The sequence below is a fragment of the Muscardinus avellanarius genome, assembly GCF_963383645.1.
Source record: "Muscardinus avellanarius genome assembly, chromosome: 10".
In the NCBI taxonomy this organism is placed as follows: domain Eukaryota; kingdom Metazoa; phylum Chordata; class Mammalia; order Rodentia; family Gliridae; genus Muscardinus; species Muscardinus avellanarius.
The window spans coordinates 72,408,819-72,432,878 of NC_137796.1; the positions used below are offsets into that span (position 1 = coordinate 72,408,819).

Genomic DNA, 24,060 nt, shown 5'->3' on the forward strand with positions numbered 1-24,060 from the left:
TCCTGTGATGGCCTCAACCCTGAGCTATCCTTCCTCTTCCAGCCTCCCATGGACTGGGATTACAGGTGTGTGCCACCATGCCTGGCTTTATCTATTTTGTTAAGTGTGTGATTCTGTAGCGTTCATTGCTGTACAGCCAGTGTCCTGAACTTCCCCATCTTCCCAGACAGAAACTGTACTTGCTAAACACTCACTCTCCGCCTCCTCCCCAGCCCCTGGTAACCACCATTCTACCTTATGTCCCTGTGGACTTAACTACTCCAGGGGCCTCCTGTGAGAGGAACTGCAGTGTCTGTCCTTTTTGTGACTGGTTTTTGTACTCAGCGTAACCTCCTCAGGCATGTTGGAGCAGGTGTGAGAATGCCTTTCCTTTTCAACACTATTCCATTTTACATATTCCATTTTACATATAGACCACATTTGGGGTATGGACACTTGGGCTGCTTCCGTCTTTTGGCTATTCATGCTGCTGCTATAAATATGGGTGTGCAAATACCCCTTACATCCTGCTTTCAATTTCTTTGGGCAGAGACCCAGAAGTGGAATTGCTGGACCATACAGTACTTCTGTGTTTAGTTTTGGGGGAACAGCGTTGTGTTTTCCCCAGTGGCTGCACTGTTTCACACCATGTTACATCCCACCAATGGCATGGAGTGTTCCGGTGCCTCCACCCCTTGCAAATGCCCTCGTCAACGCTGAGAGTTACTCTGGCCTTTGTTGCTGTGGGTTCCCCAGTGCCTGGCGCTCACAGGCGCTTTGAAAATGCTGGTGAGAAAGAAGGAAGTGGCCTAACCTCACTTAGCCTCTGCTATCCCTTCTGTGAAATGGTCATGCGCTTTTTCCGCAGCCAGGGGAGGACAGGCAGGGACCCTGGCTGATGCCCCTCAAGGGCAAGACTGCCCCGTCTCTCAGCCCCCATCCTGAGCACCACCTCGCCTTCTAGCCAGTCTCACAGCCCTGTGAAGAATCCTGCAGGCTGTGGGCTGGGTGGGGAGCCAGAGTGAGCAGGGTTCCTCAGCTGGGACCCTGTCCTGCACCACCCTCTTTGCCTGGGTCGCCACACCCAGGCAGGGAGAGGGCACCTTCAGAACCCCGGTGGCTCCCTGCCCTGCTTGGGATTAGGTGGCCAATTATTCTGGTGGCAAACACACCTTGATGTGGTCCAGACCCACCTCCATCCCTCACTGCTCAAACCCCGGCCTCCTTGGGCATCCACAGCTGTGTCTGGCCAGCTCCCCCAGATGCCCCCAAGCTGGCCAGACACAGCTTCCCTCCTAGCACCTGTCCCCACCAGGAGTGTCCTACACGGGTGGGCTGGCGTCAAGGTCAGGGGCTGCGTCCATTAGGGACTGGGGGCCTGTTCCCAAGGAGGACCCAGTGGAGGGATGAGCGGAGGCAGCCAGGAGGCTTGGCGGGGGAGAGGCGAGAGGGCAGGTCTCCGCCCTACCTGAACCTTTTGATGTTCTTCTCGGACACGCGGATGCAGAGCACAATTGGGTAGATCTTGCACTTAATCAGGTCCCGCACGCAGCTGATCCCGGCCTCCAGCAAACAGTGCTTGTTCTAGGAGTGCAGTGGCCTGGTTAGTGGAGGCTCCCTACCCTCCCCGGCCCACGTGGGCGCTGGGAGCGGGCTGGGCTCCCGCTGCACTGGCTGGACCAGGGAGTGACCAAGGCATGACCTGGTAACCGTGGGCTGAGACTCTGCACGCTTGGTACTTCCCATGCCCCCCTGCGCACAGTGATGCACTCAGTGATGCACAGAGTAGGCCCCAGAATGATTCTAGTGAAATAGCTGCTGCACTTGGGAGGATCGCAGGTTCAAGGTCAGCCAGGCTCAGCAACTTAGTGACACCACATTTCAAAATAAAATATAAGGAGGGCTGGGGGTGTAGCACAGAGGTAGACCACCCCTGGGCTCAACACCTAATACCAAAACCAAAACAAAATGAAACAAACAAAAACACCTGCCTCCTGCCTGCCCAGCCCTTGATGGGCGTTTGGTACCAGGCAAGAAGGTATAAAATAGCAGAGAGGTGAGGTGGGCTGGTGGGTGCTTGAGCATCTCCAGGGCTCTGAACCACGGGCTTTTCATTTCGGAAAAAGATGACCCCTGCTTTGCTGAAGGCATACACATCGAAGTGGGACGTGGTGGGCATGCTTGTAATCCCAGCATTTGGGAGGCTGAGACAGGAGGACTGCAGTTTGTGGACAGCCTCAGATACTTAGTAAAGCTCTTTGCCACTCAGTGAGACCCTGTTTCAAAATAAAGAATGAAATCCTGGTGTGGTGGCGCACGCTTATACTCCCTGCACTTGGGAGGCCGAAACAGGAGGATCACACAGGTTTTAAGCCAGCCTCACCTACTTAGAGAGGCTCTCAGCAACTTAGTGAGACTCTGTTTCCAAATAAAATATTTAAAAAATAGGTCTGGGAGTATAGCCCAGAGGTAGAAAAGCCCCTGGGTTCCACCCCCAGTACCACCAAAGAAGCAAAAAACAAACAAACAAACAAAAATTTAAAAAATATAGGGCTGGGGGCATAGCTCAGAGGTAGAATGCCCCTGAATTCCATGCCCAGTACTGCAAAACAAACAAGCAAACAAACAAACACAAAATAACATTGAGCTTGGCATCGAACCAGAAGGTGAATCTCGTGTCCTAGGTGTGTAGTTGCATAAACCCACACAGTGCACACACCAGGGAGCCGTACCAGGCACAGAGGGAGAGGTGGCCAGAGGCCCTGGGCTCCCGTCTGGATGCTGCTCCTGTCCCTGACTTCTGATGCCACAGGGTTTCTGGGTGGCATTTCTACCTCAGCTGAAGTCATATTGGCCCAATCACCCTGCTCATTTTCTCTCTGCTCTGGCTATTAGAATTTCCTAAACTTCTTGGTCCCAGACTTTTACTTTTGGTAGTGATACTAGGGATTGAACCTAGAGCTGGGGCATCCTAAATACCTACCTACCTACCTATTTATTTATTTATTTATTTATTTATTTATTTTTGTTTTGCAGTACTGGGGGTGGAACCCAGGGACATTCTACCTCTGAGCTACACCCCAGCCCTATATTTTATTCTTTATTTTGAAACAGGGTCTCACTGACTTATAAAGGGCCTCGCTAAGTAGTTGAGGCTGGCCGTGAACCGCCATCCTCCTGCCTCAGTCTCCTGAATGTTGAGATTACAAGTGTGCGCCACCACACTGGCTATTTACTTATTTTTTGAGACAGGGTCTGGCTATGTTGTTCAGCCTGTCCTTAGACCTGTGCTTCCTGTCTCAGCCTCCCAAGAACTGGGATTATAGGTGTGCACCAACCTGCCTGGCTTGGGCCCATTCATATTCTCTCTCCTCTCCTCTCCTCTCCTCTCCTCTCCTCTCCTCTCCTCTCCTCTCCTCTCCTCTCCTCTCTTCTCCTCTCTCTTCTCTCTCTCTGTGCTTCTCTGCTGGGGATTGAACCCACTGTTGTTCCACCTCTGAGCAACATCCCCAGCCCCTTTTAATTTGAAACAGGCTCTCAGTTGCTGAGGCTGGCCTTGAAACTGTGATCCTCAAGTCTCCCAAGGACTGGGGTTACAGGTGTGCACCACCACACCTTGCCTGGGCCCAGACTTTCAGTATCTCAACAGATTATCCAGGCTGCCTAAAAGCTCGGCCTCTGCCTCCACAGGTATCATTGACACCCAGCGTGGCACAGGAGTAGTGTCAGTGGGTGGCACCTGTCCTGCTGCCCCCAAGGGCACAGTCCCCCATGGGGCTGACTCAGGCCCTCCACTGCCGGAGGCTGGGAGCCTCCCCACAACAAGCTCTAGGAGGGGAAAAGCAGGTTTGGCCTGGGAGCGCCCGCCCTCACCTTGGCCGCCACGGCTTCGATGTTGGCGGGCAGGACACACTCGAATGTATTACAGTTCTTCTCCCGGGAGTAGATGATGGTCTCCGTTTTCTGCCTTTTGAGAAACTCTTCTCTTGTGATAATATCTGTGGGGAGAGGGGCCTGAGGCTGGCGTGGTGGTCTTGGTTGGGGCTGGATCGTCCTCTCAGGCCCCGCTGTCCCCTCCTGGACTCCACAGTCTGGAAGGCTGCTCCATGCACCCAAGAACGCCCATGGTGGGGGGGCGGACAGCCAAGGGTGTGACATGCACAGTCCGGTCCTTTGCTGCATGGACCCACGTCTATGGCTCGACTGCTCTGCACCCAGGGCCCCAAGGTGCAAGGCTAGCAACCCCATCCTGGGCAACGCCGGGGTAAGGGGCGTGACGTGCACAGTCTGGTCCCTTTGCTGCATGGACCCACGTCTATGGCTTGACTGCTCTCCACCCAAGGCCCCAAGGTGCAAGGCTAGCAACCCCATCCTGGGCAACGCCGGGGTAACCCCGTGGCCTTGGCCTGCCCCTCTCGGGGCTCCCTGTCCCCTGCAAACTCAGAGGCGGTGCCCTTGGGCTCTTTGAGCTGCTCCCTGGAGGGCTCTCCACTGCGGGCCGCCCCTCCGCGCTCACCTGACTTGCAGATGGTGAACTCCATGGCGCCTCCCGAGTTGAGCAGCTTCTGGACCAGCGTCTTGGCCAGCATGGTGGGCGTGAAGAGGACGGGCCGGCGGCGCTCACAGTGGAAGGCACGCACCAGGCTGTAGGGGATGAGGCTCAGGTTCCTGCTGAGCTCGCTCTCGGGGTCCAGCTCTGGCAGGGGACAGGAGGGCTGGCTGTCAGAGCCCCCCAGCCGGAGGCTCCCTCAGGACCCCGGAGCCTGGAAGCCTTCCAGGGAGGAGGGCACGCTCGGGGGATGCTCTCAGAGAGTGCTCCCGATGCTCCTGGGGCTGTTTCACGCGCCCAAGAACGGCCTGAGGAGACTGCGCCCATCTTGGGGACAGCCAAGGACATGACCGGCACGAGCCCAGGCAGTCTGGGACGTAGTGGGCTCTGAAGGAAGGGGTCTCGTTAGCAGATGGTCAGGCGGGGGCGTGAACTGGGACTGAGGAGGAGCAGGAGGAGAGCTGCGCTCAGGGTGGCCCTGGATGAAGGAAGGGGACCACAGCTGGCAGGATGGTGGTGCCACCAGGCAAGGCCTTGGGCCTTCACCAGGCAGGAAGTGACTGCCTGGCCTTGGCTCTGCCTGTCCAAGCCCCCTCTGGACAGTGCTGGGGAGCAGAGTGGAGCCCCAGGGGTGGGGTATGGTAAGGCCAGCTCCACGCAGCCTGAGGACCTATTTCCCAGAAATTGATGGCCTATCTTTGCCAATGTTCCCTGGCCTGGCCGGCCCAGAGGAAGCCCCACCTGTCCTCTGGCAATCTGTGCTGGGGCTCCCTGCCTCTGAGCGAGGCTGGCCTGGCCAGGTCGAGGTGCAGAGAGGCTGGCTGACTACCAGCAGAGGGATGGGCCCAGGGGACCCGGTGGTCCCCCACTGGCTAGATAAATGCTAAAAGGCACTCAGTGGGGAGAGAAATCAATCAACGAACACTTCCCAGCAAGCAGCTCCAACTAACATGGGCCTGTGGGCTCTGAGTGCCTAGGAGGACTGGCCAGGCAGCCTGCAGTGGCCAGGCGGTCACCACGCACCTTCATGCTTCTCCGTCAAGAGCTTGGTGGCGTCCAGTGAGGACCGGGCCAGGCTCCCCAGAGGGCTCCCGGTGATGATGCGGACCCGCTCATCGCTGTTCATACGCTTATACTTGTTCTCAGACCTGCTGACGAACTGGAGGGATGGGCAGGAGAGCTGTTCTCAGCGCTTTGTTTCTGCGTGTTTTGGGTTTTGTTTTTTGGTGCTTGGGATTGAGCCAAAGGTCGTTCTACCCCTGAGCTATACTGCCAGCCCTTTTTATTTTTATTTTTGGTGGTACTGGGGTTCCTGGAAACCCTTCTACCTCCAGGCTACACTCCCAGACCTATTTTATACTTTTATTTGGAAACAGGGTCTCTTAAGCCAGCACAGCTGGCTTCGAACCTATGCAATCCTCCTGTCTCAGCCTCCCAAGAGCAGGGATTACAAGCGTGCGCCACCATGCCCACCGTCAGCCCTTTCTATTCTGAAACAGGGTTTCACTAAGTTACTAAGGCTGGCCTCAAGCCTGCGATCTTCCTGTCTCAGCCTCCCAGGTTTTGGGATCACAGGTGCGTGCCACCGCCCAGCGCTGCTTTGTTTGCCTCAGCCCGGACAAAGTGAGGCCTCTGTTCAAATCCCAGCTCTGAGCTGGGCATGGTGGCCCACATCTGTAATCTGTTTTTGGGAGGCTGAGATAGAAGGATCACAGGTTCAAGACCAGCCTCAGAAACTTAGAGAGACTCTCATCAAACTAGTGAGATCCTGTTGCAACAACAACAACAACAACAACAGCAACAACAACAACAACAACATAATTAAAAAAAATGTAAAAGGGCCGAGGGTATAGCTTGGACATAGGATGCCCCTGGGTTCAATCCCCAGTACACAAATCCCAGCTCTGCCCTGGGAGTCCAGGGCCAGGCCCTGCAGACACAGGGGCTGCCTGGCAGATGGCTGAGTGCTGCAGCTCTTGGCTGATGTGGTTGGCAGGTAGTTGATAAATGCCCATGCCCTCCACCCACCCAACTTTACCAGCACCCGTCTGTGCCTCCTCTCAGGGTTTGGAGTCGTGCTGCTAACCATTCCTTCGAGCCTCCTCTGTTTCAACATCAGGGTGGAGCAGCGGGGTGCCACCCTTGACCCCCTGGTGCTAATGGGTGTTGCACCCACACGGAAGTGTGCTCATGGGATGCATTTCTTCCCCCTCCCTCCTCTTTCTCTCCTTTCCTTTTTGCAGTACTGGGGGTTGAGCCCAGGGACATTCTACCTCCCAACTACACCTCCTACTTTATTTTTTATTTTGAAACACAGTCTCACTAAGTTGCAGAGGGCCTCGCTAAATTGCCAAGGCTGGCCTTGAACCTTCAATCTTCCTGTTTCAGCCTCCCCAGTACTGGGATTAACAAGTGTGCACCACCACACCAGGCTAAGGGGTTGCCTTTGCTTGTGTTGACTGCTGAGGGAAGAAATGGCTCCAAGGAATGCTTCTGTGTTTATGTGAAATTACTTCTGAGGAGCTCACACAATATGCGACAACATTCCCTATGTAATGATCTGTGCCCAAAAAAAAAAAAAATTTATTTTCCTTTTAGAGTTAAGTATAAGGGAAAAATATTTTCTGGTCCTGAAGAGCTAAAATGTTTCTTTCCACAGATAGATAAGATGTAAGAACCTACTGGGTTTCTCATTTTTCCTTGGTTGCTGGGATGCTCAGATAAATTTAGTGGCACATGCTTATAATCCTAGAACTCAGGAGGCTGAGAAAGGAGGATCACAGGCTTGAGATCAGCCTCAGCAACTTAGTGAGAACCTGTTTTATTTATTTTATTTTATTTTGCGGGTCTGGAGATGGAACCGAGGGGCATTTGACCTCCAAGCTACATCCCTGCCCTATATTTTATTCTTTATTTTGAAACAGGGTCTCACTAAGTTGCAGAGAGTCTCACTAGGTAGCTGAGGCTGCCCACGAACCGTGATCCTCCAAGTCTCAGCCTCCCGAATGCTGGGATTACAAGCGTGTGCCACCACGCCCAGCTTGAGAACCTATTTTAAAATAAAAAATAAAAAGAGTGTGGGGATTGTAGCCTAGAGGTAGAATGTCCCTGAGTTTAAGTCTCAGTACCAAAAAGTATTAAAAATGCGAGGAACTAAACTGGCCTAAATATTTGGAATGTTTGTTTTCTTTTCCTGATACACTCTTATGAGCCCAGGCATTTTACCTCCGAGCTAGACCCTCAGCTCTATTTTTTATTTTGAAACAGGGTCTCACTAAGTTGCAGAGGGCCTCCCCAAATTGCTGAGGCTGGCTGTGAGCCTGCAATCCTCCTGTCTCAGCCTCCCAAGTACCGGGATCACAAGCGTGTGCCACTATGCCCGTTCACTCTGATTTTTCTACTAATATTTTAATAGCTCACTTGTTTAAACCCTTTTGGCTGAGTTTCCTCACATATTTTTATTTTTGTGGTCCCGGGGATTGAACCCAGGGGCCAGGTTTACCGCTGAGCTATACCCCTGGCCCATGTTAAGTTTTTGTTTTGAAGCGGGGTCCTACTAGGTTGCTGGGAGTCTCACTATGTTCCTGAGGCTGATCCTCCATCCTCCCATCCTCCCAAGTGCTAGGATTACAGGCATGGGCTACTGAGCCTGGCCTCCTCAAATCTTTTACAAGTGTGGGACTTGCTCCTAGCAGGAGCGTGACCCGCCTGTCACTGAGAGAGTAGGCAGGACTGAGGCGCCCTGGAGCTGTATAGACAGGAAGCTGTCTTGGTGCAGGCCCCTCTTCTTGGCAGCAGGAGGGGGTGTCGCAGCAGAGTGAGACGGTCAGTGGGCGTCCAGAGGGCCTCACCTGAAGGAGCTGGCCGAAGAGGAAACTGGCTCTCGAGAGGCGGGGACTGACCCGGGGGTCGCTTGTTGAAAGTGGCTCCTCGGGCTGCAGGGTGTTCTGAAATGAGTTCACCCCTCAGTCAGACCCAGCGGGGAAGGCAGCACGCCTCAGGGTGACTGCTGCCCAGAACACGTGACATGCTCCCTGTGGCAGCATCAGGTGTGGCTGCATCAAAGCGCTGGGGACGGGGGGGAGGCAGGGAGGCTGGGGAACGGAGGCCTGCTCCCACAGGGGCAGGAGCAAAGGCACACTCCAGCAGCCTGGCTGTCCCCTGGCAACGTGGGAGCCGGCGAGGGCCAGAGGATGGGGCTGCTTCCAGGATGCCGTCCCTCCCTGGGGAGCTGTGCCCTGCAAGTCACCGCTTGGCAATATGGTGGACTCCTGGATTCTGCCCGTGGGCCCAGTGAGCCCCTGTCCTCACCCCGCAGGGCTGGGGCCACCTACCCGCAGGGCCCTCAGGGTGTGGTGGGCCGAGTCCGCCTCCTCCCGGCTTCCCCGGTGCATCAGGCGTTGCAGCTTGACCAGGAGGAGCTGCTGGGCCCTGGAGAGGTGGGACAGGGGACTCTCAGGGGCTGGAACAGAAGCCAGGGCCTGTGGGGCAGGGCGTACCCGGCCTACGCATGGACGCTGCTGGACGTGTGAGCAGACCCTGAGGGACTCCTGGGAGAACTCGGGGCTGGCCAGGGGCATTGCTAGGGTGAGCACTAGGGTCAGGGTGGCTGGTGGTTAGGGTTAAAGTCAGTGCCATGACTAGGGTTAGCGCGGGGGCCAGGGGCAGGTGCATTGCTGTGGGGTGCAGTCAGGTCCGAGTCAGGGTGGGATAGAGTTGTGGGTGGTGGAATTGCGTCTGGACCTTCCTCGCTGTGGGGCTGTGACCGAGGGCTCAGTGGCTATGGGTCTCAGCTTCCTGGCCTGCCAGTGTGGTGTGGGGATGGCCACCTCGGGGGCCAGCCTGAGAGCCTTGCAGGTCACCATCAGGATCTAGGGTGCTGTGGGCTCAGAGACACTCCCGAGATGCTGCGTGTGACAGGCCCGGGGACTCCATCCTGGGCAGCCTCGGGGGTGAGCCCCGTGGTAAGACATGAGCTGTGAACTTGAGGAGAAGATCCCGAGTGTGGCCGTCAGTAGATTGGAGGGGTGCTGAGACTTAAGTGAAAGGGAGGGACAGCTTCCTGCCGTCGGGGGGAGGGGTCCGCACGGTTCAACTGGCAGTGGGGCCTTCTGGGAGCCCCTCTGCTGCTGTCCAGAGCCCCGCCAGCCCTGCAGCGCCTCCCCAGGGCCCTGGCCTCACCGGCTGTAGCTGGGGATGGTGCCCACGTCCAGGTCGTGGTCTGTGAAAGGGTCGACCCGCGCGCACAACCACTCGTGTCTGTCCTGGTACATGGTGTCCCGGACGTGCACGACATCATCGCACTTCAGCGACAGGGAACAGGCGTCCAGCTGGCTGGAGATGTTCAGGTTCAGCCGGATGTAGAAGGAGTCTCCGGATGTGATGAGGCCCTCTTCCATGTCTTTTAGCAGCTTCCGGTACCCTAGCAGGGAGACACCCCCACACAGCTGACTCACTGACCGCCGCCCTCAGGTGATGCTCTGGAGCTCGCGGCCAGGCAGAAGGCGTCCACCTTAATCAGTGGGCAGCCATGCCGTTGATGGCTTTTCCTTTGTGTCTTGGCTGCCAGGGAGCTCAGAGCTAAAATTTGTGCCAAGTTGCAATGATGGCCTTTATTATCATTTCTGTTATAATCCCCGTACATTCCCTACCATTACATGACTCTTGTTTTTTACTTAATTGATACATAACTTATATGTAGTAAAACACACACGTTCTTAAATGCAATGAATTTCCACACATGTGTATGCTTGGGTAGCCTCTACCCCAAGTCCTCTCTGTCAACACCTTTCCCCAGGGTTACCTTTATCTCGACTGCTATGGCCCTCACTGAGCTGAACCTCCCTGCACAGCAGGGAAACAAAACTGCAGAAGTGTTTCTGCTTCTTGCCGCTGTCCCTCAACATTATGTCTGTGACGTTCATCCATTATGTGGCAACGTGGCAGTAGTGTTCCTTTTCACGGCTGCATACTATTTTCTACATTACATGCTTTTTTTTTTCTATTTGTTTGTGTGCACATTTGCATTGTTTGGAGTTTTGGACCATCATACATAACTCTGCAATGGGTTATTCTCTTTTCTTTTTTTCTTTTTGGTACCAAGGATTGAATTCAGGGAATTCTACCTCCAAGCTACATCCCCAGCCCCCCCCCTTTTTTATTTTTTATTTTGGAAACAGGGTCTTTTAAGCCAGCGAGGCTGGCTTCGAACCTGCACGATCCTCCTGTCTCCGCCTCCCAAGCGCGGGGATTACAAGCGTGCCCCACCACGCCTGGCTCCCCAGCCCTTTTTATTTTTATTTTCTTGGTAAGGATTTTGCTAAGTGCCAAGGGTCCCATTAAGTTGTTGAGGTTGGTCTTGAACCTGTGATCCTCCTGTCTCAGCCTCCCAAGTATGGGGATTATGGGTGTGTGCCACCACATCCAGCTAGAGCCATTTTTAAACATTACCTTTGGTGGGCATAAGTCCTCATTCCCCTTGAAAATACACACAGAAGCGGAATTACCAGGTCATTGAGTTTCTAGACATTTTGCTTGGGTAGATACGGCCAAGTGGCTCTCTAAAGCGGTAAGACCGTAGCACGCGTTTCTAACCTTATTTGAATGTCACTGTCCTTTCGAGGAAATGTTTGCAAACGCTTTGGAAGGAAGCAGAGCACAGACCATGGATAAAATAAATGCAGCAGACTCTGAGTGAGCGTCCAGGATGTAAGTCTGTGATGTAAACCCCTAAGCCCTAAGCCCGGGGGCACAGTGGACAGTGGGGGAGAGGGTGGTTCTAACAGCCGGGCCCCAGGATCTCCCCAAACAGCTATACTGTGTGTTCCAGGGGCGTCTCAACCAGCTGGGTCACGTTCCTGCTGGGTCCCTAGATATAAGGACTCCCCGTTGGGTCCTTCCAGGGCATCTGGCTTTGCACAGCACATCTTGCCCCCTGCCCAGGCCAGGGTGGATGGCCCTCGCTGCCTGCGCTCTCGCCACTAAAGTGAACTAAGTTTCCCTGGAGTCCCAGCCTGCGGGGCCACGCCACCGCCTGGCCTCGGGGTACTTCTCTGGCAGCACACACAGGCTGTACGCAGGGCTAGAAGCCAGGCCGCGGGAGCTGGAGCAGCCTGCCCCATGTGTGGGGGCGATGCAGCCGACGTTTGGCGACAGAGCACCATCATCTTCCGCAGGGGCGCCACCGCGGGAGGGCGGCTGGAGGAGCTGGCTCTTTATGCTCTGCTGAAACATTCATGAGCCCATGGTTAAAAATAAGACCCAGCTGCGGAGACAATCACGCAGGAAACCCCGAGGAGAGGACGGAACTCAGGCTTCGGGGGACAGAAAACAAAGCTCAGAGCCCGCTGCCGGGAGCCGAGCCTGAGATAAAGGAGAAGTGATTAAAAACTGTGGGGGCCGGACAACTACAGGGGGCCGCAGGGCACAAGGCCGGGGGCCGTGATGTGGCTCAGTGGTCCTGCCTGGCCCAAGGAGGATGCAACCTCCCCTTGTGGGAAGGGGTGAGCCGGACCAGGCTGGGCTGCTGTGTGTACTGCCTACTGTGACAGGTGACATCCCAAGGTATCCCTGGGTGGACTCTGCCCAGCGTGAGACAGAAAAGCTCCAGCTCCAGGTGGTCGTTGCCTCTGCCTGCTCTCCCAGGCCTGCCCCTTTGGTCCTGGTATGGTGCTGGGAAGGGTTCATTCCTCCCACTGACTCCAAGGTCCTGGGCTGTGCGGTCACTTCCCAAGGTCGAGCCCACCCGCTGGCGTGTGTGGTGGATGCTGGCCAGGCCTCACCTTCGTGGTTGACCTTGTAGTGCAAGGTGACGGGGCCGCTGCACCTCTGGATGGTCCAGCGGGCTTCCTCCTTAGTGCACGTGTCCAAGGGGACACTCTGCCTTTCGCCTCGGATGCAGCCTTCCAGCTGGATATCAAAGACAAACTGCTTTTCCCTGGGCTCTGTGGGTGAGCAGGGCTGTGGGGCTGAGGCTGTGGCATGCAGGAAATCAGAGCTTCCCTCCCCAAGCAAACCACCGGTGGCTCTGGCTGCCGAGGGGCAGAGGTGTGTCTGCCTGCATCAGCCTGTGCGTGGGCTCTGAGAGCTGGAGTAGGAGTTGGGGCCCGGGAAAACCGACAGCTCAGCCTCTGGGGGACCCATCTGCAGTGGGCACGTGAAGCACCCACCCACTCCCCGAGTGCCCTGGTCCTCACCAGCAGCAACTGGTGGCCCTCGTGAAGCCCCGCCTTCTCAGCCAGCGAACCCGGCTTGACTGAGTGGATGAAGCTCCCACGCGCGTTGCCCCCCAGCAGGGTGAGCTGGGTGATGAGGCCGTCGCCGGTCAGCGTGGTGTGCTGCACCGAGGGCCCGGGGCCCCGCGCCTGCCCCACCGACGTGACCGAGGGCCGGAAGGGTCTGAGTTGGGACACAGAGCAGTGGTTAGGCGGCAGCAGGGCACAGGGGACAGGAGCTCTGAACTGGCACTCCACCGGGCTGGGGCCTGGAGGGAAGCTGCCTCCTGCTCCTTGCTGCTGCAGCGAGACCTCCTCCGGGGCCTAAGCTGACCACCCGCCACGTCAGGAGAGGCCCCTTGAGGGCTGCCCTCTGGGATAAATAAGTGTGTCATGGAGGGGCCCAGGCCTGCCGGACATCTGAGTCCTGCCTCTCCACCCCCATGCTAGGTGACCCGGGCAAGCCCCTCTCTTTGTGGGCTCAGTTTCTTGTTTGTGCAATCAGGGGTCAGAGGGAGTGATTTGTGACTCAGGATGCTGTGATTCCAAGACTGGTTCTTGGAGGACACGGGTGACGCAGATAGTCCCCGCTGCCCGCCACCCCAGCCTCCCCAGCGCCGTGACCGCCCGTACCTTTCTAGAGAGAACTTCCTAAACATGAGGTTGACCTGCTCCAGGTCATAAGCATCGAGGCCCTCGGACTGATGGGAGGAGGAGGAGGAGTGGATGGAGGGTGGGCCGAAGGAGTAGCGGTCGTGGCTGTCATCTGCAGGAGCGAGGGTCCCGTCAGGACCAGGAGCAGCCAGGGGAGCACCAAGGAGTGTTCCCTCTCTCACCCCACCCTGGGATGGCTGAGACAGGTGTGCCAGGCAGCATCCTGGAGGCACCCCCCCAAGCTCCTCTGCGGTCGATGGTCAAGTTCTTATATCCTCTCCAAGACAGACATTCCCCTGCCTCTAGGAGGCCCCTCTTATCAGGAAGCCTTACCAACTGTGATTAGGAACTCACTTATCTCTTCAGAGTGGAGCACCCATTAATAGGTGCTAGCTCTGTTTCTGAACTGGGTCTCTGGGCCCCCTCTGAAGTGTCACCACACCCATCCCAGTTCCACAGACTGGGGGGCTGTTGCCGCCCCCACCCCAAGTTCCCACCTTGGCCAGATCCTGAGGGCCCTGGGGAAGGCGCCCACTTCACACAGCACCTGGCTGCTGGGGTGGAGGGAGGCGCACATCCCGCTTGCTCGGGCCTGATAACAAAGGCTTTCTGCAAAAGGAATTTTTCCCGACACTGCAAAATACTTTGGACGGCTGCCCAGGATTCTCTTCCCAGCTTCCCCCTTCCAAAACTCTTTCAATTCTTCTCATTACCCAGCCTCGATTAGGTGCTAACCTCTCTTTAACACTCAGTGGCTTCAGATGGTCCCCAATTAAAGAGGACCACTAATCTTTCCTTTTATCTGCTGGTAGCCTTGGCTGGACCGGTATGGGGGTGGGGAGCCCTGGAGCGAGGGGCCGGCAGGGCTCACCTGGGAGGGTTCTGAGCCACTGTCCCCAGGGCTCCGGGGATGCTGCCACCCTCCAGAGGTGTGGCGCCACCTCTCGAGCCTCCTGCGTGCCTCCCGCGCCCCCGCTCCACGCGGCTTCTCCTAGGGTTTGCCAATCTGCATTGTCTGCCCACTGGGTCATAGCTGGGTCACCACGGTCTCTGCCCAGGCAAGTACTTGGAGATGGGAGCCCGGGTCCCTGGCAGCTAGTACAGGCATGGCGAGCGTGCTGAGCTGATCCACACTTCCTGGTGGGGAGGGGCAGGTAGCTGGATGGTAAACCACTCTCTGCCCCAGGAGACCAGGCCCTGATTCCTGGCTCTCTGCCAGCCAACTCGGGGCCAAGGGAATATCCCTGTTTCCAACACCTCTCCAAGACCAGCTCTGCCCGTGGGTCCATTTTAAGTCTATTGTGCAGCCTGGGTCCCCGGGGCCCCGCCTCCATCTGCAGTTTTAGGGGATGAAAGTCCCTCTGATCCAGGCCTGCCATGGTTTCAGCGCCCCCCGCCCCTTCTACATTTTGTGCAGGCTGGCTAACAGCCAAACACACGCACTTCTCGCCAGAAGCCCTGCTTCCAGCCCACCTCCCACCTCCTGTTCCCCCTCGTCTCTAAGACCCCACTCCTCCACGTGCGAACCGAGGATAACAATAGCAGCTCTGAAAGCAGCTGTTGCGATAAGATCAAACTGGACCAGGTTTGCAGGCGAGCACCTCCACGGTGATTGGCTCCGACACACAAGAACTATTTTTAAAAACCCAGATCTAATTCTGACGCCTGCTTAGCAGCTGAGCGGCCCCTCCTGCCTGCCAAGGCGTTCCCCGCTCACGGGAGCTCACCTGGGCATCAGGTCAAGCCCGTGTGGAATGCACATGCCTCCCGAGGGCCTGCTGTGCACACGGCTCCTTCCTAGCAGGTCTGTGGGACCTGACCAGTACTCACCGTCTAGGTCCAGGACGTCGAATCCACCACTGTCATTGTCTTCCTCGACGGTGCTGTAAGACACGGGGAAGGGGTGGGATGGGCACTTGTGTGTGCGTGCAGGGGTGAGAGAGCAGTGTGGGAGGGAAAGGAAGGTCAGCAGGTGGGCAGAGGGGCTGGGCCAGGAGCCTGAGACCAGCTGAGAGGGTGGAGAGGCCTAGTGACCTTGGGGTCTGGCACCCTCCAGCAGGTGCGCAGAGCCCCATGGCCCCAACTGCTGTGAATCTGCCTCTCAGTTCCGGACATGGCACCTGCTTGGCTTTGATGGATGGGTCTGAGAGGGTGGAGTGCACTCCAGACAAGGGGAGGGGCGAGCCCTCAGAGATCAGGAGGTGCAGTGGCCTTCCGAGGACCACCTACTGTCTCTCCACGCTGGCTGACGGGGAGCAGCCACTGGCAAGACAGTGTGGGTGGTCCCCCATCCAGTGAACAGGGCTGGCAGAGGGGCGTGGCGGGCCTCCTGAGCCAGCCAGGGCAGGTCATGCTGCAAGGTCCAAACCCAGGCCCCGCAGGACTGGGGATGTGACTCTAGTTTCCCCACCATCCTTTGCTCTCAGCCATTCTGGAAAGAAACACTTGACTTTGAATTCCCGGTGCCAAGTATCGCGCGAGCTGGAAACACCCGGCTCCGGCACTGATGGTTTTTGGGAGGTAGGTAAGCCTCCCGAAAGTAGGGAAGCCATTGTTCACTCTTTGGCGGGAAAAGCCACACTCTGGAAAAGCCTCAGGACCCAAGGACCTGGTTCTGGGCAGCATGGGGCCAGGGACGGGAGGTTTTGTCAGAGGCTAGCTAGTGGTGACCCGGGGAAGGCCGCCTCCCTTCTCCACCTCGGCCCCTCTGTACAAAGGGCCCCTTGAGTCAGCAAGTGGGTGTGGCAGGCAGACAGGGTGAGATCCCTGGAGCTCCCATTGCTCACCTGCGCAATGGCGCATCCTCCTTACAGCGCCTGACGATGGAGTCGTTTCCTGGGGGCTCAGCGGTGATTGACATGATGCTGCTGCGGCTCCGATGGGGCTGCTTCAAACACATGGCACAGACATGTCACGGGAGCCAGGCACCTCTGTGCCAGTGCCTCCCTGCAAGGACACCATGCACGAGGGGACTGAATCTAGCTGGGACTCCTCCCCACCCCTCGGGCGGTGTGGACTCAGCGTCTGGTCCTCCACAGCGACCTTGGCCAGGGGAGGCTCCTGCTCAGCTTGGGGCAGTCGGGAGCTTGCAGCACATCTGTTCTTACATCTGCTCACAGGGAGGACTGGGGCGGAAACGCAGAGGCTGGGGAGGCCAGGGCGGGCCTGCCACGCTGCCCGGGCTGAGCTCCATGTCCTGGGGCTGTGCCTGCTGTGGGCAGCTGCTCTAGACAGCATGAGGAGTGCGGGCTAGGGAGGGTGACCTGGGGAACCAGGCCTGTGGGCTCCCGGCAAGGGCTTAAACAGGAGCCTGGGATTCTGCCCCTCAGAGCCGCCATCAGACAGGACTCATTCGTTACAGAATCTCTGCCTCCCCCAGGGCCTGATTTGGGAAGCAGAGCTGACATGTTTCCTGGGGCTTCCCTTGGGGTTAGAGTTTCTAATCAAGTGCCTTCTGCTGCCTGGCTGGGGCGAATGACACTGGATCTGGGGGCTGGGGCGCTGCTGGCTCTGCTCAGGTGGGCTGCAGCGGGGGAGTGGGAGCGGGGTGCTGGGTCAGGTGTGTGCCTGAGCCACTCCTGCCCTGCCGGCCTCTGCGGGGCTGAGCACGTGTGGAGCTCTGGACAGCAGCACTGTTCTCCGCAGCCCTCCCACCCCAAAGCCCCACTCCTCCTCCTGCCAAGTGTTAAATTGGGAAAGGAGGCAGCCAGGAGGTGTAAATACATCCTGAGGCTGGGGAAACATGTTTAAATAAACATAAGGAAGGCCTGGGCTGCAGCCCAGGAGGGAAGGGGCAGGCTCAGCCTGGCAGGCCTGGGCGTGGGGGGAGATAGGTGGGCCTTGGCCCGCACCGCAGGGACGGGGTTCTGAAGGGCTGGGGTGCACAGGCAGAGCGGAGCCCTCAGTTTACCATCTTGGAGAGGGAACTGGTGACAGGCAGCGAGTGGGAGGAGCTGGGGCTGGCGTCTGCGCTGTTGTCTTCTTGTCCCTTGACTGTCCTCGTCAGAGACGGAAACCAGAGAGGGGAGGGAAAAGAAGAGGTGGAAATCAGAGCCCCTGCTTGGCCCCTGAAATCTCTTGCTAACAAGTGTGGAATGACCCTCGCCCCCGTCTAGTATCTGGAGGAGGAGCCTCAGCATTCTCTTCCCCTTTCCCCACCCAGCTGCCGGCTGCTGCAGGGGACTCTTCTCTTTTTTTTTGTGGTACTGGGGATTGAACCCAGGGGTAATCTACCTCCGAGCTATACCCCCCAGCCCTATTTTATTATTATTTTGAAACAGCATCTTGCTAAGTCGTTGAGCACCGGCCTGGAACCTGTGATCTTCCTTTCTCAGCCTCCCAAACACTGGGATTGCAGGTGTATGTCAAAGTGCCTGCCAGGGGACTGGTCTTGTTCACCAACACGTCCCTGCCCCCAGCCAGCCGGGCTCAAGGAAGCCCCGCCCAGGCCGGACAACATCACCTGTCATGGAAACGTGTATGCATCGGTCCCCAAGCAAGGTCCCCGGTGAGTGTTCTCTGAGGGATGACGCCCACTGGAGAGCATGAGCGCTCTCGGAGTGGGGGTATCCCTGCCTAATTCTCCATCATCACGAGGACCCCAGCTTTCCCTGCTCGCCTGGGCTACGATGGAGGACCAGGGCACATGGGCCAAGCCTGCCACCTCCTGAGAAGAGCTGTCCTTGGTGCCTGTCCAACAGCTCTCCACCCAGGTCCCAGGTTCCCCTGCCTCTGTCTTGCTGTGTGTGTGTGTGTGTGTGTGTGTGTGTGTGTGCGCGCGCGCGCGCACGTGCGTGCCTCTTGAGGGAGGAACCGTGCGCTGCACTTCCCCGGGCCCTGGAAGCTCGCACCAGGTGCTCCTCAAGCCTGGCAAAGAGCAAAGAAGCCCCGTGGCTCTGCAGCACCCTTTTCTTCCTCTTGGGGGTAATGCTCTCGGTCACTCACAGGCCTCAGTCCCTTTGCACGCCCCTTCTAATAAAGAAGACCATTGAGATACCTTCTGTAGCCATGAGGGAGCTGGATCAGGCTCCAGCTCTGATCCCTGTCCTCCATGACCAAAGAGACCTGTCCCAAGTCCAGTCTGAACTCTTCCCTCTCCTGTCCTCCCCAAATCCACCTGAAGGTCCTCAGCAGGAAAGGATGAAGTCCTCTTCCTCAGTGCAGCGCTCCAGCCCCGTGGGGCTGCCCGGTTTGCCTGAGTGCTCACTACCAGGCTCTGTGCTCCAGGAGGGCAGTCAGGGCAGCTTTTGGTAATATACTTCCTAGACTCCACCCCTCTCTCCGCCTCCCCTCCCTAGCCCGCTGTCACCCGCCCCAGGCTTGCCATGGGGCTGAATTCCAAAGGCAGTGTGTCTTGGAGAAGCAGGGACACAGGGAGAAACCCTCAGGGAGGGCCTTGCTGCCCCATTCTGCCTAGCCAAGTCTCAGAGGGAGGTCACACAGTCCTTGGCTGACAGGCCAGGAGCAGAGGCGCACAGCTCTCGGGGAGTGGCGGGGGTGAAGGGGAGGGACCACAGAGGCCACATGTCAGTGGTCAGGGCTCCAGGGCCCTTCAGATGAAGATGAACATTAATCACTACCTGATAGGCTCCCTCCACCCCAAGACCCTCAAGGCCTAGCCCCGGTCCACCCCGCAGGGTTGCTCGTGACCGTGGGAGAAACAGATGGTCTGAGGGAGGCAGAGTGACAGATGAGGAAGGGCAAGAGGGATCCGGGCGTCTCGCTAACCTTGAAAATCTGATGTTCGCTTCAGGCTGATGGGGGATTTGGCTCTCTGCAGCTGAAAGAGAGGGGAGGGGAAGAAACAGACAGAGGACACAAATCAAACAAGGCCCCAGACACATGTCACTGGAGCTAAGAAAGAGTGAAGCGTGGCGGGACTGTCCTGCTTCTCGGTCTGTGGCTGCCTGAGCACGATGCCTGTCTCCCATGGCTGGGACAGGGCGCGGTGGCTCAGACAAGCTGCCCCAGGGAGGCCTGGCCCAGGACGAGAAGTGCTAGAGGTTCAGGGTACCGTGTGCAGCACAGGCAGGGAAGGCTCGGTGCACAAGGCAGGGGGACTGGGGAAAGGTGTCCTGAGTCTCCCGTGAGGCTCTGCCCTGGGGCGCGGTGCAGAGGCTGAGGCAGGTCAGGCCCTGACGAGCTGGCTGCGTGTGTCCATTCATTCCCTCGCTCTCTCTCGAGTCAGCCCCGTGCCGGGGACTGCACTGGGCGCTGAGCCATGAGACAGAATCCCTGCCGTGACAGCCTGTGACAGGCACTCGATATTTACTTGGTGAATAAGCAAATGAATCTGGAAATAATGCTTATTTCATTCTCTTTCTTTTTTTTTAACTCTTATTATGTTTACAGGAGAAAAGGAATCAGTATAAATAATCAAGGAAAAACCATGAGTTGGCATGCTTTCTGTTTCTGGAGCTGAAACAGGTTAAGTCACATCTGGGCATCCAGGACCCATGCCTAGCCGGACACAGGCTGAGGGGGCTCCCGGCCCCAGGGCCTGCCCTTGGCGCCTGCCCCACGCCCCTGCACCCAGGTACCTGGATGCCCTTCAGGTTCATCCTGCGCCTGGGCGGGGGGTAGGGCAGGAAGTACTTGTTGTCTTCAGGCGACTCCTCTGAGGTGGAGGAATCATCGGCTTCCTGACCATTGGTCCTGGGGCTGGTGTCCCCAAAGTTCTGAGAGACGATGGTGGTAGGCAGGTTCCTGGGAAGACTCTGGAGACAGAGAGATGCCAACGCTGCAGACGGGCGTGCTGAACAGCCAGCAGGTGCAGAACAGCTGGCTAGGGCGACGGCATTCCCTCGGGCCTAGGAGCCACACCCTGTTTCTTGTTTCTTCTCTGACCTGACGTCCGCCTGGACGCGGTGGTCTAGCGTTCCAGCTCAGTGGTCTCTCCTTGTCCCCACCTGCCTCCCTCCTGCAGGGCCTGGGCCGGGCCCTCGCCTTCCTGTACAACAGCGAAGGGGCTGCTCCTGTCTTGGCCCCTTCCATTCGGCAGGCCTCTGTTATCTCTCCAATGTCTAGCCCCATGCTTAAGCCGAAGACAGAGACTATTGCTGAATAGTGCTGGAACACAGCGCTCTCCTGTGCGCTTTGGGGCCACCGCCTCACTTAGTCCTCCCTGGCAAGCATACAGTGTTAATAGAGTTCAAAGTCACTGCTTACAAAATAAGAAGCTGAGAGCACTGGCAGGTTCCCCCCCCCCTTTCTTTTTTCTCTTGCAATACTGGGATTGAATGCACGGGCACTCTATCACTGAGTTATACGCCCATCCCTTAGCTGTCAAGGTTGACCTTGAACCTATGACCCTCCTAACCCAGCCTCCTGAGTCACTGGGGTTCCAGGCATGTGCCACTATGCCTGGCTCCCCCAGGGCTGCACAAATCTCTCAAGGTTCCAGAATGGCTGCCAAGCCCCTCAGTGCGCTGGGCATACCTTGACTCCCCCGTCCCTCCTTCTTCCTCTCCTCGCCTCTGGGCCCGCTGAGGGCTGGAGCCTGGGATGTCCTGCCGCCTGCCAGCCATGCCTCACTGCAATCCCTGTGGCCAGGAGAGCTCTACTCTCCAATTCACGTGTGGATTTAGCAGATACTCTCTGGGCTTCCTGGTGCCCACACTGGGCCGGGCGTTGGGAACAGGGCTGGCCAGGGAGCTTCTGCACGATGACCACCTGAAGCCCAGGTATGCGCACATCACAGAGGTCCAACTGTGGGTCAGTGAGGTTACCCATGAAGGGGCATTGGGACCACCGGGAGATGAGCACGCCTGTCCAGGGGAGTCGGGCGGCAGCGTCCAGGCGGAGCCAGAGGCCAGCCTGGGCTCCTGCAGGGTCCTCTTGAAACCCGCAAGTGAGGGCCTCCTCCCTGGGTCCCACACTGCCCCTCAGACTTGGAATCACAACATGGTGTTGGGAAGTCACGTTCCTGTATCGCCTCCACAGTGGACTCTGCCTTCTCTGAGGGGAGGGGGCCTGAGCACAGTCTCCCCGGGGCTCTGGGGAGCCACAGACAATGATCAGCGCTTATAGCTGGGTCCCTTTTCCCTTTTGCTATAAAGGGGGACAGTAAGCGAGTATCCTCTGCAGGACGGTCCTGTGGGTTAAAGGAGACCTGCGTAGGACCTGCCCAGGACAGTGCCCAGGAGGCCCTCGTCTGGCTCGATGGCAGCGTCCCATCATCCCTGGGTGCCTAGGGCCCCTGGGAAATGCACTTTGCACTCACATGCACTCACATGTCCACTCACATGTCCACGAATGAACTCATGGACCCCAGAGAGCAAGGTGTCATAAACTCGATGACTGCCCAGATTGGTGGGGGTGCAGGGGTTACAAGGAGAGCTAATGGCTGGCTGTGGTCAACTGAGAGGGACCAAAGTTTGCTCCTAACGGCAAAGCTGCTTGTCTGAGGTCACCTAGCTGGGAAGTGGCCAACCCAGAAGAACTGTACCTCCTACCTTTGAGATGACTGGCTTCTACGCATCAGACACAGATGCGCGCAGAAAGTCAAAGGGCACGGATTATTCTGGGTGTGGGAGGGAAGGGCATACTTTTGGCTTTAAATGGACAAAAAGCCATTGCATGGGGGGCTAGTGTTCTTGGCCGGCCGGAGGCTAGTGCCAGCAGGACACCTGGCCGCAGGTGCCGGGGACGCGGCTGGGCCCGGCCCACCTGGCTGAGGCTGCCGCCGTCCTTGGAGAGGCGCCGGAGCTTGCTCTCCAGGTTGACGATGCAGGCTTCCCGCCGCACCATCTCGATCCTCATCTCGTCGTTCTTCTCCTCCAGCTCGCGGATCTGTTTCCTGTACTTGTCCTTCTCGATTAAGCACTGTGAGTACTGGGTCTGCGCTTCGTCTCGGGAGTGGAAGGCCTGGAGGAGAGGGACCAGGGTGGCCTTGGTGACCCCCACCCCATCGCGACCAAACCGGAGAGGGTCCAGGACACACATCATCTGCAACCCAGCCGCCAGCCACAGCGCCCACTGCTTGTTTCTTTTTTATTTTGGCACTGGGGACTAGCCCAGGGCACTCTACTTCGAAGCTATACTCCCAGCCCTTTAAAAAAAAATTTTTTTTTTTTTTGTGGTACTGGGGATGAAATCCGGGGCCATTCTACTTCTGAGCTATACCCTCAGCCCTATATTATTCTTTATTTATTATTATTATTTTGTTGTTGTACTGAGGGTAGAACCCAGGGAGTTTTCTACCTCCAGGCTATATTCCGAGACCTATTTTATACTTTATTTGGAAACAGGGTCTCACTAAGTAGCTGAGGCTGGCTTCGAACCTGTCGGATCTTCCTGTCTCAGCCTCCCAAGCTCTGGGATTACAAGCGTGCGCCACCACGCCCGGCTCTTATTCTTTCTTTTGAAACAGCATCTCACTAAGTTGCAGAGGACCTCACTAAGCAGCTGAGGCCAACTGCACACCTGTCATCCTCCTGTCTCAGCCTCTCAAGTACCGGGATTACAAGCATGCGCCACCACGCCTGGCCCTAAAAAACATTAAAAAAAAAAATGTTTTGAACAGGGTTTTGCTAAATTGCTGAGGGTCCTGCTAAGTTGCAGAGACTGGCCTCAAACATGCAATTCTCCAGTCTCAGTCTCTCCCAAGTCCTGGGATTACGGGCACACACGCCATTGTTTCTTGAACCTGACTCTTGGGGTTGATTGCTGTCCTCTTCATTGGTGCTGTGCCAGGCACCGCATGAAGCACTTTGCTGGGTCTGGGGATGGAACTCAGAAGCATCTGACCTCCGAGCTACACCCCCTGCCCTATTTTTTATTCTTTATTTTGAAACCGGGTCTCACTGAGTTGCAGAGGGCCTCACTAAGTAGCTGAGGCCGTCCGCCGTGAACCACGATCCTCCAGTCTCAGCCTCCCGAATGCTGGGATTACAAGCGTGCGCCACCACGCCCGGCTTCGCATGAAGCACTTTGACACACCTCTTGGAGTCCACGCCTGGCCCCATGGATGAGGTTATACCAATTACTCTTTTTTTGTAGATGAGGACAAAGGCTTCGAGGGTGCAGCTTGCCTGAGGGGACACACAGTTTATGAATGATGGTTTGGATGGGAACTTGTCCTTGCCTGAGAAACCAGGCATTTAAGGACCAAGCAGTTAGGGGACCCCCTGGGGCCTGGCTCAGGCCTCCGTGGCCCCCAAATGCTATGGATCTGAAAGCCTCTCGGGATGGAATTTATCTTTAAAGCAGAAATAGGAGAGAAGGAGTCGCGAGCAGTCCCTGTGCTGTCACGCCGGCACTTGCTGGTGACCCTGGTGGCCGGGGTGTGGGCTGTGCTGTGCAGCCTGGGGGCCTCCACGCTCCGGGCGGCTTTCACCGGTACCTGGTCCCGCTCTCTCTCCACCTCCTCCAGCTGCAGCATGACGGTGTTCATGCGGTGCTTGTACATTTCACAGTCTTTCCCCAGGGTCGAGCACTTGAGCTCCAGGTCTTCCCTCTCCTCCAGGTACTGCGAGAGGCACAGGGAAATCAATCTGAGCGTCGAGTGATCGATAGGTCAGGGCTAACAGCTGCTTTCTGGTTGTGCCTCCGAGCCTGTGTGGTCAGGACACAGCCGGTCCTTCTGAGACCCAGCTAGCTGATAAAAAGGGACCACAGGAGGAGGCTGGCCAATCAACTAAGGATTGTCATGGGCCTACTATGTGC

General features: G+C 57.0%; 1 protein-coding gene across 1 annotated transcript in view; it reads right to left on the reverse strand.

The window, feature by feature from the left end:
* The window catches only part of CARD11 (caspase recruitment domain family member 11), a gene marked incomplete at its 3' end in the record, with an annotated part of 38,630 nt that overhangs the window by 2,948 nt on the left and 11,622 nt on the right, over positions 1 to 24,060 (reverse strand). The window contains exons 6-22 of the mRNA XM_080703820.1: positions 23,738 to 23,863; positions 22,063 to 22,260; positions 19,935 to 20,111; positions 19,123 to 19,174; positions 17,306 to 17,388; positions 16,182 to 16,282; positions 15,226 to 15,278; positions 13,375 to 13,507; positions 12,724 to 12,925; positions 12,310 to 12,436; positions 9,710 to 9,950; positions 8,863 to 8,959; positions 8,380 to 8,475; positions 5,552 to 5,687; positions 4,496 to 4,675; positions 3,853 to 3,977; positions 1,448 to 1,563 (exon numbers count right to left, since the gene is read on the reverse strand). Coding sequence (XP_080559946.1) covers positions 1,448 to 1,563; positions 3,853 to 3,977; positions 4,496 to 4,675; positions 5,552 to 5,687; positions 8,380 to 8,475; positions 8,863 to 8,959; positions 9,710 to 9,950; positions 12,310 to 12,436; positions 12,724 to 12,925; positions 13,375 to 13,507; positions 15,226 to 15,278; positions 16,182 to 16,282; positions 17,306 to 17,388; positions 19,123 to 19,174; positions 19,935 to 20,111; positions 22,063 to 22,260; positions 23,738 to 23,863 — 2,243 coding nt within the window. The remainder of the gene's footprint in view (positions 1 to 1,447; positions 1,564 to 3,852; positions 3,978 to 4,495; positions 4,676 to 5,551; positions 5,688 to 8,379; positions 8,476 to 8,862; positions 8,960 to 9,709; positions 9,951 to 12,309; positions 12,437 to 12,723; positions 12,926 to 13,374; positions 13,508 to 15,225; positions 15,279 to 16,181; positions 16,283 to 17,305; positions 17,389 to 19,122; positions 19,175 to 19,934; positions 20,112 to 22,062; positions 22,261 to 23,737; positions 23,864 to 24,060) is intronic.